This window comes from Pteronotus mesoamericanus, unplaced genomic scaffold, assembly GCF_021234165.1.
Source record: "Pteronotus mesoamericanus isolate MK-2021 breed Mesoamerican mustached bat unplaced genomic scaffold, CSHL_Meso_final contig_182, whole genome shotgun sequence".
Classification (NCBI taxonomy): domain Eukaryota; kingdom Metazoa; phylum Chordata; class Mammalia; order Chiroptera; family Mormoopidae; genus Pteronotus; species Pteronotus mesoamericanus.
This window is the reverse complement of record NW_026555078.1, coordinates 19,508,636-19,520,891: the sequence shown is the minus strand read 5'-3', so window position 1 is coordinate 19,520,891 and position 12,256 is coordinate 19,508,636. Positions and strand designations below refer to the sequence as shown.

Sequence of the window (12,256 nt, the reverse complement as noted above, 5' to 3'; positions counted from 1 at the left end):
GCAGCCCATGCAGCAGGTCCTGTCATTATTGTCCTTGTTTTCTTATGAGGGAACAAAGACACAGAGGAGGAAGATGACCTAATAATAAACAGTCCATTTCAGCAAAACCGTGGGCCAGGCTTTATGGCAAGGGCTTCGTATACATGATCTTATTTTACATCATAAGTATTTCTTTTCCCCAGTTGACTCAGGAAGAAATGGAGATTAGGTGGGTGGTAGTTAAGGAACCTGCTAAGGGTCATGCAGTTTGTCAATGACATAGCATGAGTCACACCCAAGTCTGTCTGACTTTGTAAACACTGTGCTCTATCGCTTCAATGTGCTTGGTAAGCAAGGGTGTATCTGTTAAATTTGTCATGCTTTTCCTTGGAAAAAACTCAAGACCGTGGACCAAACAGTTCACCTCCAAAGTGCCCCTGGACCTTCATCACTCGTCCTTCCACCAGCATCTCCCTCTGTCTTACTGCCGGCTGGTCCTCTGCCCGCCTCCAAAGCCCTCTTAGTAGTTCCTCTGGCTTTCTCTGCTAGCTACGTGTTGCATTTTTGAAGTTTTTTTTTAAACTAAGGCATGAAAGAAAGGTCTAAAACTGTGAAGACTATACTACTTAGAATGTCCTTCAATTTATCTACAAAAGGGAAACAATTTATTTACATCATAGGATTATTATAGTGGGATTATTCCAAAGCCTGGAATATAGAAAGTGCTCAATAAATAGTAGGATAGAGTAGCAATTGTTATTATCACTAAATTAATGTCTCTGCTTCAAGGAGAAAAGTTGACTGTAGGATATCACTTTTCCAGTTACTCTGTGTAGTATTCAGAAAGCTATTCGGAGATAAGAGAGGCAGAATGGTGTAGTGAAAGTAATATTTGGCATGAGGTTGCATGGATTTAAACCTGTGCTCTAATAGGTACTAGTATGTGACCTTGGGCCTCTCTGGGCTCAATTCTTTAAATGGGTATAATAATTATTATATTTTGCACAACTGTCGTCAAGATGATTTGTGATAACAGGGTCAAGGGCATACTCTGGCCTGGTACACAGAGGGCAGTCAGGAATGTCGCTCCCCATTCAGGAATGTTGGCCTGAAATGGCATTTACGTGGTTGATGAGGTGGCATAAAGCCACCTCCTTCATACACAGGGGCAGCTGAGACCTTGGCAGGTATATGAGAACCCAGTGTCAGACTGAGTCATCGTCTTGACTGAGGAGAACAGTGAACTTGCTCACAGCAGGAACCAACTTACCTTTCATTGGGCTCCAGAAACACTTTACTCATATAGGAGTATCTTTCTCTAAGGGTGAGGGTTGATAAGTAAGGTATCAATGGCTTCAGTTGTCAATACGATGATACATAAGCTACTAAGTTTTAGGTAACTTGAAATTTGCAGGTGATTGGAACCAGTCGGCTATCAAGTTTGCAAAATTTAGTCTGAAGTCAGATTGATACAATACTTTGGGAAGAATGGAGGGGAGTGTTTCTTGTAGGATCTGCTTGTGTTCCGACTTATTTGGGAAGAAGCTCCATGTATCAATATCTCTAACTCTTCAGGCCAACTTAAAACACCTGAAGACAAAGCCCAGAATAGAACCCTTTATTTTATAATAAGCATCCCCCCCAAATCAGAAAGAACTCCTGAAAATTTTGAAAGCTCTTACCAGCTTCCTCAAACCCGCCTTGCACTGACCTAGAGTTAATAACCATTGGGAAGTCCCCAGGGAGAGATCGCTGGGTCTCACTCCACACGAGGAAACAGTAAGCAACACGGGGAGGGGTCAGGCATCACCCTCAGTCCAGGACTATCGCAAACGGTCTGGGAGAATCTACCAAAAGCCACTCGGAGGCTCTGGGGCCAGTCAGGTGGCCAGGGAGAGGGACCCATGGGAGAGCCTCACGCTCTCTTCTGCCCAGGAAGGAGGCCACCGCTGCGCGAGTCCTGGCCTCCTCCCCGCTGCCCTCTCCCCGGGAGCACAGGCGCCAGGGCCCAGGCGCAGGGGGCGCGTTCCTGTTCCCCACGCCCTCTCCTCTCTGAGTCTGCAGCCTGGGTTCTCCACTGTGGCCTCGGAGGCCAGGGCTTCCCTCTCTGCTCTTTAAAACGAAAAGTATTCCTCTCAGTGCAAAAGTAATACATTAACCTCCAATGAACTCCAGTTATAAGGAAACTTAAAGAATAGAAATCTCCTATAATGTGACCCCCCCCACAAGATAACCTAAAATCAGCAGTTGAAATGCACTTCCAGAACTTTTCTTCTCCATATCTGTATATACCCATACGTGTGTAATTAGTAGAATATAAATACAAGTATATATGTCCTATTGTAAAAATGTCATTTTACTATATACACTGTTCTCAGTATGCTTTTTTATTTCATATAATAGGTGTTCAATAAATACTTATTGTATTATGAGCCGTAATTTATTTATTCAATCCCCTACTACAGAACTTTTGAGTTTTCTCTAAAAACCCTTCCAATAAACATAACTTATTATATATATATGTATATAATGCCATAAATGAGATGCATATATACAATACATATAGAAACATAAAGCATGCCTGCACATAATAAATATGTATGTAAATATGTGAACAAAGCACTCGTGTGTGGACAAGTGTTTCAGGTGACTTCTAGTGTTTTTCATGGACATCCCTGGAATGTATGTTGATAAATTCACCTCAAAAAAAAAATTGTAGCCCTGGCTCGTGTGGCTCAATGGGTTGAGTGCCAGCCTGCTAACCAAAAGGTCTCTGGTTCAATGCCTAGTCAGGGCACATGCCTGGGTGCAGGGTAAGTCCCCAGTTAGGGGCATGCAGACAGCCAATTGATGTTTCTCTCGCACATTGATGTTTCTCTCCCTCTTTTTCTCTCTCCCTTCCCCTCTGTCCAAAAATAAATAAATAAAATCACTTTTAAAAAACTTTAAGCCAAGCATTTTAGGATCTTTAGGAATAAAGGGTAATTATCCCACATTTGTTCCTATGTTTTCATATGGATTTTCAGTTTTTGGCAGGGCACCTTGACCAAGACAAGAACCAGAACCCACCAGTGATTACAAAGGTGAACAATTAATTTTGGACAGAACAGAAAAATAATCTTTTTAAAATTCTTTTTATGATAAGAAAGAAAGAATGATTGGGGGAAGGAGGAAAAAAAGGACAACAGGAAAGAGAAAAGAGAAGAATGATTTCTCCTGATAGTTATTTGGACTATTCTTACCTGATTCTACAGTGTAATAGTTGTAGTTTGTTTTTTTTTTTAATTTTCTTTATTTGTTTTTAGAGAGAGGGGAAGAAAGGGAGGAAGAGAGGGAGAGAAACATCAATGTGCGGTTGCCTCTTACACGCCCCTGCTGGAGACTTGGCCCAAAACCCAGGCATGTGCCCTGACTGGGAATCAAATTGGCGACCCTTTGGTTCGCAGGCCAGTGCTCAATCCACTGAGTCACACCAGCGAGGGCTGGTCTTTTAACAGAAATGTTATGGCAGATTTTTCTTCCTTACTTGTTCCTGGGGCCGAACATGCGATAGTTTACTGTTGCCACCAGGCAGGAGGCTGGCCCCTCCTGGATCTGTCCTCGGGAGCCTGGAATACCCCGTGCCCACCGAAGGAGAGTGTCCTCAGCCACAGGCACAGTCGTGTTTGCTGGCGTCCACCACGCTGTGCCAGTGGCGTTTGAGGAGTGGCGGGGAGGCGGGTGCTGCTGCTGATCAAGGGCAGTGGCCCAGGACAGCCAGGGGTGGCAGCTCGGCCCTCGACCAGGGCATGAGGACTGTCACACCAGTCCCCAGATGAAGATACTGACTGTCATGGTGGCTGCACTGGGGACAAGAAACCAAGGCCTGTGGTCCCCACAGTGCTAGGTGAAAAGGAAAAGGGCCTTTGTGACTTTCCCATTTTTACAAAAAAAAAAAAAAAGTGTTTAAATGGGATCCTTGAGCTCTGTGAATGCAAATGGGGCCCTGGTGGACTGGGGAGACAATTAGGCTAGACGCTGAGCCCATAAAGCCAAAAGGGGGTAGAAATCCAGACAATAGTGCCGCGGGCTGGGGTGGGGTGGAGGGGGAACGGATATGACAGCTAGGAAGGGGTTTCAATGTGAATGAATACTAATTAGTGACATGGATATTAATGATGACAGTAATTAACAGGGGAAAGGAAGGGCTGTCATTGTCCCAGGGTGAGTAATCAGTCTTGGCAGGTGATAAATAATGGTTCGGCCAGCTCAGCAGAAAGATAATCCGCCTGCCCGGGGGAGAGCTGTTGCTGATGCTGGAAACCTCTCCGTTTCTAGGCAACCCACAAAAGAGAACTATTTTTCTTTTGAGGAAAAAACAGGTTAGAGTCTCTCCCCCACCCCCAACTTGGGATTACAGTTCTTTATTTGATTTCTGCTTTGTTCTTCATTTCCTAGGACAAATGTTGAACTTGTATAATTTGGAGGAAACGGATCCACACACACAAGCACACAGACATACTCTCCTTTTCTCTCAAAGAATGTGAATGAGTAGGAGAGTTTTGGATACAAAGTTTAGCTCATAGAAGTCAGCCCATAGCAAGAGTGGGGAAAAGCTTAGAAGTCCTGCTTTTGAGGTTGAAAAGTGAGGGGCTTGCAGGGTAGTGTCAGTGGAGGCTGGTCCCGGGGGGGATTGGGGAGCACACAGGAAGAGCAGGATGCGACCCTGGCAGTTTACATACTGTGTGGCGGTCATTGACCGTCCAGAGAGCCAGAGAGAAACAAAATGTCTAGGCGCTCAGGCCTGAACTGGTCTCCCCTCTGGCAACCAGTCCAATCTCTGGAAACCTTATTTCTGGGTAAAGGACAATAGTTACAGCCCTCTGCGGGCTCCCCAGTCTTCGGCTGGGAGCCTATCCCAGCAGAGGCGGCCGTGGGTCCCTCCCATCTCGCCTCAGACCCATGCCAGGGCTCGGATGTCTAGAAATGTTGCCCTTTGGGGCTGTTTTCCATCACACACCCCATCCTGAAATGAAAAGACCACCTTTAAGGGTCTGCACTCATTTAAAGTGAGATTTTGGGGGTGATAAAGGTGGTTCGATCCAAAGTTCAGAATCGTCCAGAAAATTGGACTCCTACTCCCCTGTGAACTGTGCTGCCCTAAGAAACATTGGTTCTAGGTGCCACCTTGTCAAAGGGAGGCAAACAAAAGGGAATTGGAACCAAAGTGGTGAGGGACTCTAGGGCCTGTCATGCAAGGAAGCAGCGAGGGACCCAGGCACGTTTCGCCCGGAGGAACTCAAGGAGACATCGATTGTATGTCAGGAGAACTGCCCAGCAGAACTCAGTCCCCTGCGGGAGAGCCTGAGCCGTTGAGCTGTGGCCCCGGGGTAGGCGAACACATGGAGGTTGCTCCCACAGACACAGGGGTACTTTCTTTCGGGGGGTGGGGGGGCCATGCTGGAAGGAACTAGAGACTCTGTCAGGAACCTGGTCAGCCCTTCTCCGTGACGGCAGGAGCTGAAGAGGCCTCTTTCCACAGGAAATGGCCTGAGGGCCAGGCATGAGCAAACTTCACCAGCTGGTCTTGGGGAAGTCGTCCAAGTCTATATTCACAGGAAGTCCCCTCCAGAGGCTCCCTGGAGAAGTGGATATAAGATCATTCAGAGTTATCAGAAGTGGAGGTTTTTTGTAAAAGAATGCGATTATGACTATGGAAGTGAACTGATGGGTGGAAAGAGTTTCTGGGGATAAAAAAGCAGCTCTCCAGGTGTGTGCTAATTCGAATTAGGAGCCTCTTAGGTAAACATGTTTCTCCTGCCACAGGGCTTGACAGCCATGAAGTCTTCAGTTGAATTGCTTTATCGTTGCAGGTACTGACATCGTGCAGTGGCTTATGAAGAACCTTTCCATTGAAGACCCAGGTACTTGACCCTCAATCCTGACTGTGCAACCCCCACGCCCCACCATGGTATCAGAAACCATCCCATAGCCAGATTCCAGACCAGCTTCTTCTACTCTCCTGAGGACTGGGCTTATAAGCGCAAATTCCAAAATGTAGGATCACTCTTCTTACAAATGAAATTGATTTATTTTCTCTACTGAATATCTACCCTTAAATTTAAACCAACCCTTGAGAAAATGAACAACCATTAAAAATGCCAAAGTGCCCAATACAATAACATGTGAAATGAGATGAATTCTCATTAGCCACAGCAATTAAAGATAAGTTGTAGTGCTGTTATGGAACAGACTTTGAGAGCCAGATCTTAAAATTGGATTGCCTGATTCACAATAAAGATGTTTAATTATTTGCTAAGATGCCTTCTGTTTTCTGCTTCTGCAATAAGTGAAGGAATGATTTTTTTTTCAACTTTAATTGTGCATTTCAATTAAGAAAACCTTACCAGAAAAACAACAACAAAACTCTGGCCAATAAAACAGTTTCCAAATCTGTCCTCCCACCAGTAAATAAGCATTAAAATTTATTTTCACAGCATAATTAGAAAATAGAAAGTTCCAGAAAAATGAAAATTCTAGATAAGTATATCTTATTACCCATGTGTATTAATTAATACTTTTCTGAATTTATTCACTCCCTGTCTCAACTGAGTATTCTCGATGCCTATATTTCATGTTTATAAATACCCACACATGGTATTCTGATGTTCTTATGGATTTGACCTATTTGCCCCGAATTAAAAGGCCTTGATTTGCTATGCTTTTTAAAGACTTTTTTTCAAGTGCCCCTTCTAGGTGTCTGTCCTTCAGCGGTGATCCCTTGCTGGGGTCAGCATGTCAGCCTGGGCATTCCTGTATTTTAATCTGATGCTCCTAATATACTAGTGACTACAAAACAATACAATTTACATAGAGTTTGATTAAATACAGTTGCCAGAAATCTGAGTGCCAGAAAAAGCAGGTCATTAATGGAAGTGACAGTAGCCTTTTCCACCGCCTTGATTAATGGTCGCTCTCATGGCCAGTGAAAACTCTTAATTCTAGTCAAGTTCTTTAACCACAGGGGAAAACTCTACATGCTAATCCTTTTAAGAACAGAACCTGAATCAACTAGCCTACGTATTTTTCTTACACAGCCTGGACTTCTTCGGATTGTCCACTTATAAAACCTAGACTAAATAAGTCTCTACCAGTTTAGTTCCATGGATTTAAAGCCAACATTTCTTTTGATTATGATTTTGATTTTGATTATGAAAGAGACCACCTTTCTTCACAGTGGTCTCTTCTCTTCCAAGAGCACCAGTTTCTTTGCCCTTTTAAAATAATCACTGTATTACTGACATATTTTTGTTGTTATTGTTGTGAGTAGTAGTAGTATTGATAGCAGCAGCAGCAGCATTAGTAGTAGTGGTAGTAGTCATGGTTAGTAGTAGTGTTCGGAGAACCCTGAACCAGCTAGTGGTAGGAGAATAGGTTCAGGAATCCTCTCTGGACCTAGTATGAGAAGCTCCTGTGAAAGGTTCAGAATGGCCAGGGTCATGGCTGTGAAGGTCTGTTGTACTTTGATGCCATTGAAAGAGCATCCATGTGCTGGGAAGCCCAACAGGGGCTTCTAAGAAGTGGTAGAGCAGGAGAAGTTAGGAGCAACTCAAGAGCTGTGAACAGGAGGGTAGAAATGAAGCAAACAAAGGCCCTGGGAAGCCAGGCCTGTCTCACTTCCACCCCCTCTCCCTTTCTTCTTCCTGTCTGCCACGTTTCCTAGCAAAAGCCCTTTTGCTCAGAGAATGAAGTGAGTTCTAGCTCCTAGATGGGTGACAGGAAAGTCACCTTCTTACTGGATTTTGTTTTTCCTTTCCTGGGAAAGGAGCAGCTGCAGGTGATGAAACATCCCTTTTCTGCTGGACCCATTGTCCTTAAAGCAAGCAGGTGATCACTAGGCAAGTAAACTAAAACTCCATTCCTTTGATTCCACCAGTTACAAGTGAATGTTCCTTCTGAAGGAGGCTTGGTGGTTCTTAAAAAACAAAATGCCTGGATTATACACAACCTCTTGAAAAGTTGGCAAACAAAGCCAAAACAAGTTACTTAAAGATTTTGGGGGGAAAGTAATAATTCCTAGAGACTCTTCTTGGTGTCAAAAATTTCCACCTCCAAAAATTAGTTTTTGCTAGTAAGAGTACTTTTATATTTGTGAAGAGTGCTTTTATATTATCATGCATGATAGAACAATTTAAATTTATTGTTTTTCTTAGCTCTTCTCAGAATATGCATAAATATAAGTTCTTAATGATTATTTCTGTGAATCTATTTATAGTCGGTGCTAAATTAACAAAGCATGTTGATTGTTGCAAAAATATAAATATTTTTATCAGATTGGCCCTCACGTGCCATTGCCCACTACACAACTCACCACAAAATCGAAGTTTTCCTTTGTGTTCATAAGAGAAAGGACTGTCACGTCGGGGAATGCGATGTGAGTCCAAAGTCTCTATGGGCGGTGAGGCTGCACACTCATTGCTGAGGATGTTAAGCAACGGTGACAATAAAAAAAGACTCCGAGCTGCCAGTGCTTGTTGAGTCCTGACCCTGCACCGGGCCCTGCTAAGCACTTTATGTGAAATATCTCAGTTAACTACTGCTTTATCTACACCAAGGCTCACGCTCTTAACCATGAGCACTTTCTTCTGGAAGGGTTGGTGGGGTGGGAGGTTAAAGCAATGTCGGACTCACAGCTGGGATCCAGAGAAGTCCCAGGCACACGGCAGCCCTTCCCAGCCATGGACCTCTTCCCCCAGCCCAGTGCAGTGATAGCGTAGTTATCAGTCAGTCAGTCGAGCAGTTATCTAGGGCTGATGACAGTCGACTTCCGGTTGCCTTTCTGCCCTCACAGCTGACATTTCAGCGAAGGAGCCCTGCACTCTGACAGCCTCCTAATTACTTCTGTCTCTTATGCCCTGTCCCCATAGGTGAAGCAATACACTTGGGAAGCCTCATAGCTGCCCAGGGCTACATCTTTCCCATCTCAGACCATGTTCTCACCTTGAAGGATGACGGCACCTTTTATCGTTTCCAGGTAGGCCCGCCGTTCCTCCTCCTAAAGAACCTTTTCTTCTCTGATCGCAGATCAGAACCACGTAAAAACCCTGGGGGCATTTAAGGGAGCAGCCCTTATCTCCCACCATCTTTGGGAAAACCGAGAAAACTTTTGTCTGGGCCATTTATTGCTTCACCCAAACGATACACAAAAGCCCTCTTGGAGAACCTACTATGTATTGGACAATTTATCCATATTTCCTCATTTATTCTGAAGAACAAACTTCTGGGGAACACATATCACAAATGGGAAAACTGAGGCGTTCAGAGCATTAATGGGGCCCTTAGTAAATCTAAGAGACAGCCTTGATTGGAACCTAAGTCAGCCTGATAGCAAAGGTCTCGCTCTTTCTATTGTATCATGCTGGCTTCCTGATGTGATGTTTCTATTTGTTACCTAACAACCCTTCACACCCATTTTCCACTGTTTTCTCAGATCCTGTCCCAGACCTGGGGCAGAGCATAAGGGGTTGTGTCAAGGCCAAAACCAAAGAGTTTGGAAGCAGAGTTCTTCAGACAGTACCAAAGGGTATCTTAGTCTGCTCAGCCTGCCATAACAAAACACCGCAAACTGGGTGTCTTAACCAAAGGACATTCATTTCTCACAGTTCTGGTGGTTGGAAGTCCAAGATCAGGGTACCAATAGTGTCTGGTTTATGGTGAGCACGCTCATCCTGGCTTTGAAACAGCTGCTTTTTGTTATGTTTGAGGGAGGGAAGGAGGGAGGGAGGGAAGGAGAGGGAGGGAAGAAGGGAGGGGAAGAGAGAGAGAGAGAGAGAGGAGAAATGCTGTTTCCTCTTACAAGGACACTGATCCTATGGGATCAGGGTCCCATTCTAATGGCCTCATTTAACCCTAATTACTTGCTTACTCCAAACACAGCCACACTGGGGGTTAGGGCTTCATTATATGAACTCGGGGGGAACACAATTCAGGAACCTGGGGTTTGTACCCAGTAAAATGTGCCAGTCTGACTTCTGTAGTTAGACTTCTTTTGTCTCAGGATAAAAAGTTTTTGCTCTATAAACTAACTTTCTCATCCTCTCATTCATTCTGTTTACCTGGTTTCACTTCTCAATGCCTAGATTAAAATGTTAACCAGCCTCAGCTGCATTAGAACAGGAGGAGGTTGGGCTATGGTGTCAGCATAAAGAAGATGGAGACAGAGCCTGTCCTGGGCCCAGGGGAGGGCTGACCCCGACCCCTAGACAGGGGCAGGCAAGTGCTGGCATGCTTCTGAGTCCTGACACCTCTGCTCTTTTGCAGGCTCCGTACTTCTGGCCTTCGAACTGCTGGGAGCCTGAAAACACTGACTATGGTGAGCAGAGAAGCCACAGCCCACACCCAGTGTTACTCCTGGGAGTGTGGAAAACAAATGCCTTGTGTCTTGCGATTGGAGTGCACGGGGAGGAGGCCCTTTACCCTGCTTAGCTCTTTGTCATGCACTTGACATGTAATAAACATCCTGTTCCACATAATGAAAAAAAGGCAGAACACCCTGAAAGATGCAGCCATTGGAAGGAAATGGGGGAAGGAAGAAATCTATCAAGGATGGCCAGTATGTTCATTCTGTGGGGCCCTGGAAAACTAGGACCCCACAGCAATATTGTAGAACAATAGCTGTTGACTGTTCCCTCCTGGGAGGACTAGATCAAGGCGCCACCTCTCCCTGACCCTTTCTATTCTCACAGACTTGCTAAGGCTTATTAATAACTCATTGGTGGTTTTGATAGTTGGAATTGATGTAAAATGGAGACAGATCAGAGAGGGCCTAGGAAACAAAGTGCGGGTGAAGTTGGGTGCTGGGCAAGCAGGGAGTTACCTTTATAAAGGGAGGGATCTATGAGACGCTTGCCATATTCTCTCTGTGGAGACTTTTTTTCTATGTGCCTATCCTCTAAAGGAGTAATAATTGTCCCTCTACTTTAGATAAAGAAACTGAAGCCTAGAGAGGCCACCTCCAAACCCTTACCACACTGTGTTCTATTTGTCTGGAAGCTCCATGGAAGGAGGACTGGCCCACCTAGTTCATTCTCTTATCCCCCAGTGCATGCCTGAGGCACAGCTGGTGCTGAGCATTTACTGAGGGTTCTGGTTCCTTACTAAGGGTGCTTAACAGACACTCAGTAGAGGCAGCAGAATTTGACCTCAGATCTGAGTGGCTCCAAAGCCCATGCTCCTATCCTGGTCCTGTGCACAACATTGTTGCAGCAGCACCCGTCCCTTTGCACAGCATCCTCATCACTGACTTAGCTACTAGCAATTCACAGTAGCTCTCCTTGGCTCTGGGACCCTTAAAGAGAGACCTGCAGCCTCTCCCAGGCTCTTTGCATGCTCATTTACACAGGAAGGCAGAGGTAGCCGCAGTGGGTGGTGTGCAGGGCAGGGCAGGGGGAGGAGGAGGGCAGTCTGGGAGACCTGTGTGACAAAATACACCCTCCAGATTACCCATGTGAGGGAAGGAGGGGTGACTAGCAGTTGGAAATGACCCTCAGGATGGGATGTGGATAAGTCATTGCCTAATCAGGTTACGGATGTTCTGTTTCCAAGTCTGGAAAATGGCCCTTATGCAGAGGACAGGCCCCTCTGCTGTCTCATCAGCTGTCTGCAGGCACCATTGTGGATCCCTCTGGACCTGTGCTGTGCCCCGAATGATGTGATAAGTGGATCCAGCAAGGCTTCTGGCTCAGAGTGGGAGCTGCGTTTGGCTGCTCATAAAACAAGGGTTTCTGAGGGTGAAATTTTGCTAACAAAAGCCCAACTTGGAATTTGAATCATTGTAGCTCAGTTTCATAAAGTGGCCATGGGCCCTTGTGAATGTGGAAACCAATATTTTTCCAGGCAACAGTGAGGGGGGGAGGGTGGTAGACCAGATGACTGGGCCCAAGATTTATAATATTTACTTGAGACCATCGGAATCTGCATACACTAGGCATTATTTCCCTTTCTCTACAGGTTTTCTCCATTTTATAATTTTAGTTGTGCAGCATAAATAGGAACAGAAGTAACAGTTTATGTCAGGCTCTCATTAAAGCAAAGTTATTTTTTAATTCCTATATCTCAATTTTGGCAAATCAGATGAAATTAAGGTACAGGATTCAAAATCATTCACAGCATTTCCCAAGCACTTTAGCCAGAAAATGAATAAGTATTTACCAAGAATTCAGCACAGAAGGCCCAGCATTGACTAGCTCCACTAGCTGTATGATCTTAACAAGTTACTTAACCTCTCTGTGCCTCAGAA

The 12,256-nt window shown here is 45.0% G+C and overlaps 1 protein-coding gene across 1 annotated transcript in view; it reads left to right on the top strand.

Annotated features, from left to right (window-relative positions):
• Window positions 1–12,256, top strand: part of RGS6 (regulator of G protein signaling 6) — a 456,413-nt gene that overhangs the window by 366,128 nt on the left and 78,029 nt on the right. The window contains exons 6-8 of the mRNA XM_054567333.1: window positions 5,832–5,882; window positions 8,886–8,992; window positions 10,279–10,330. Of these exons, the coding sequence (XP_054423308.1) occupies window positions 5,832–5,882; window positions 8,886–8,992; window positions 10,279–10,330 (210 nt within the window). The remainder of the gene's footprint in view (window positions 1–5,831; window positions 5,883–8,885; window positions 8,993–10,278; window positions 10,331–12,256) is intronic.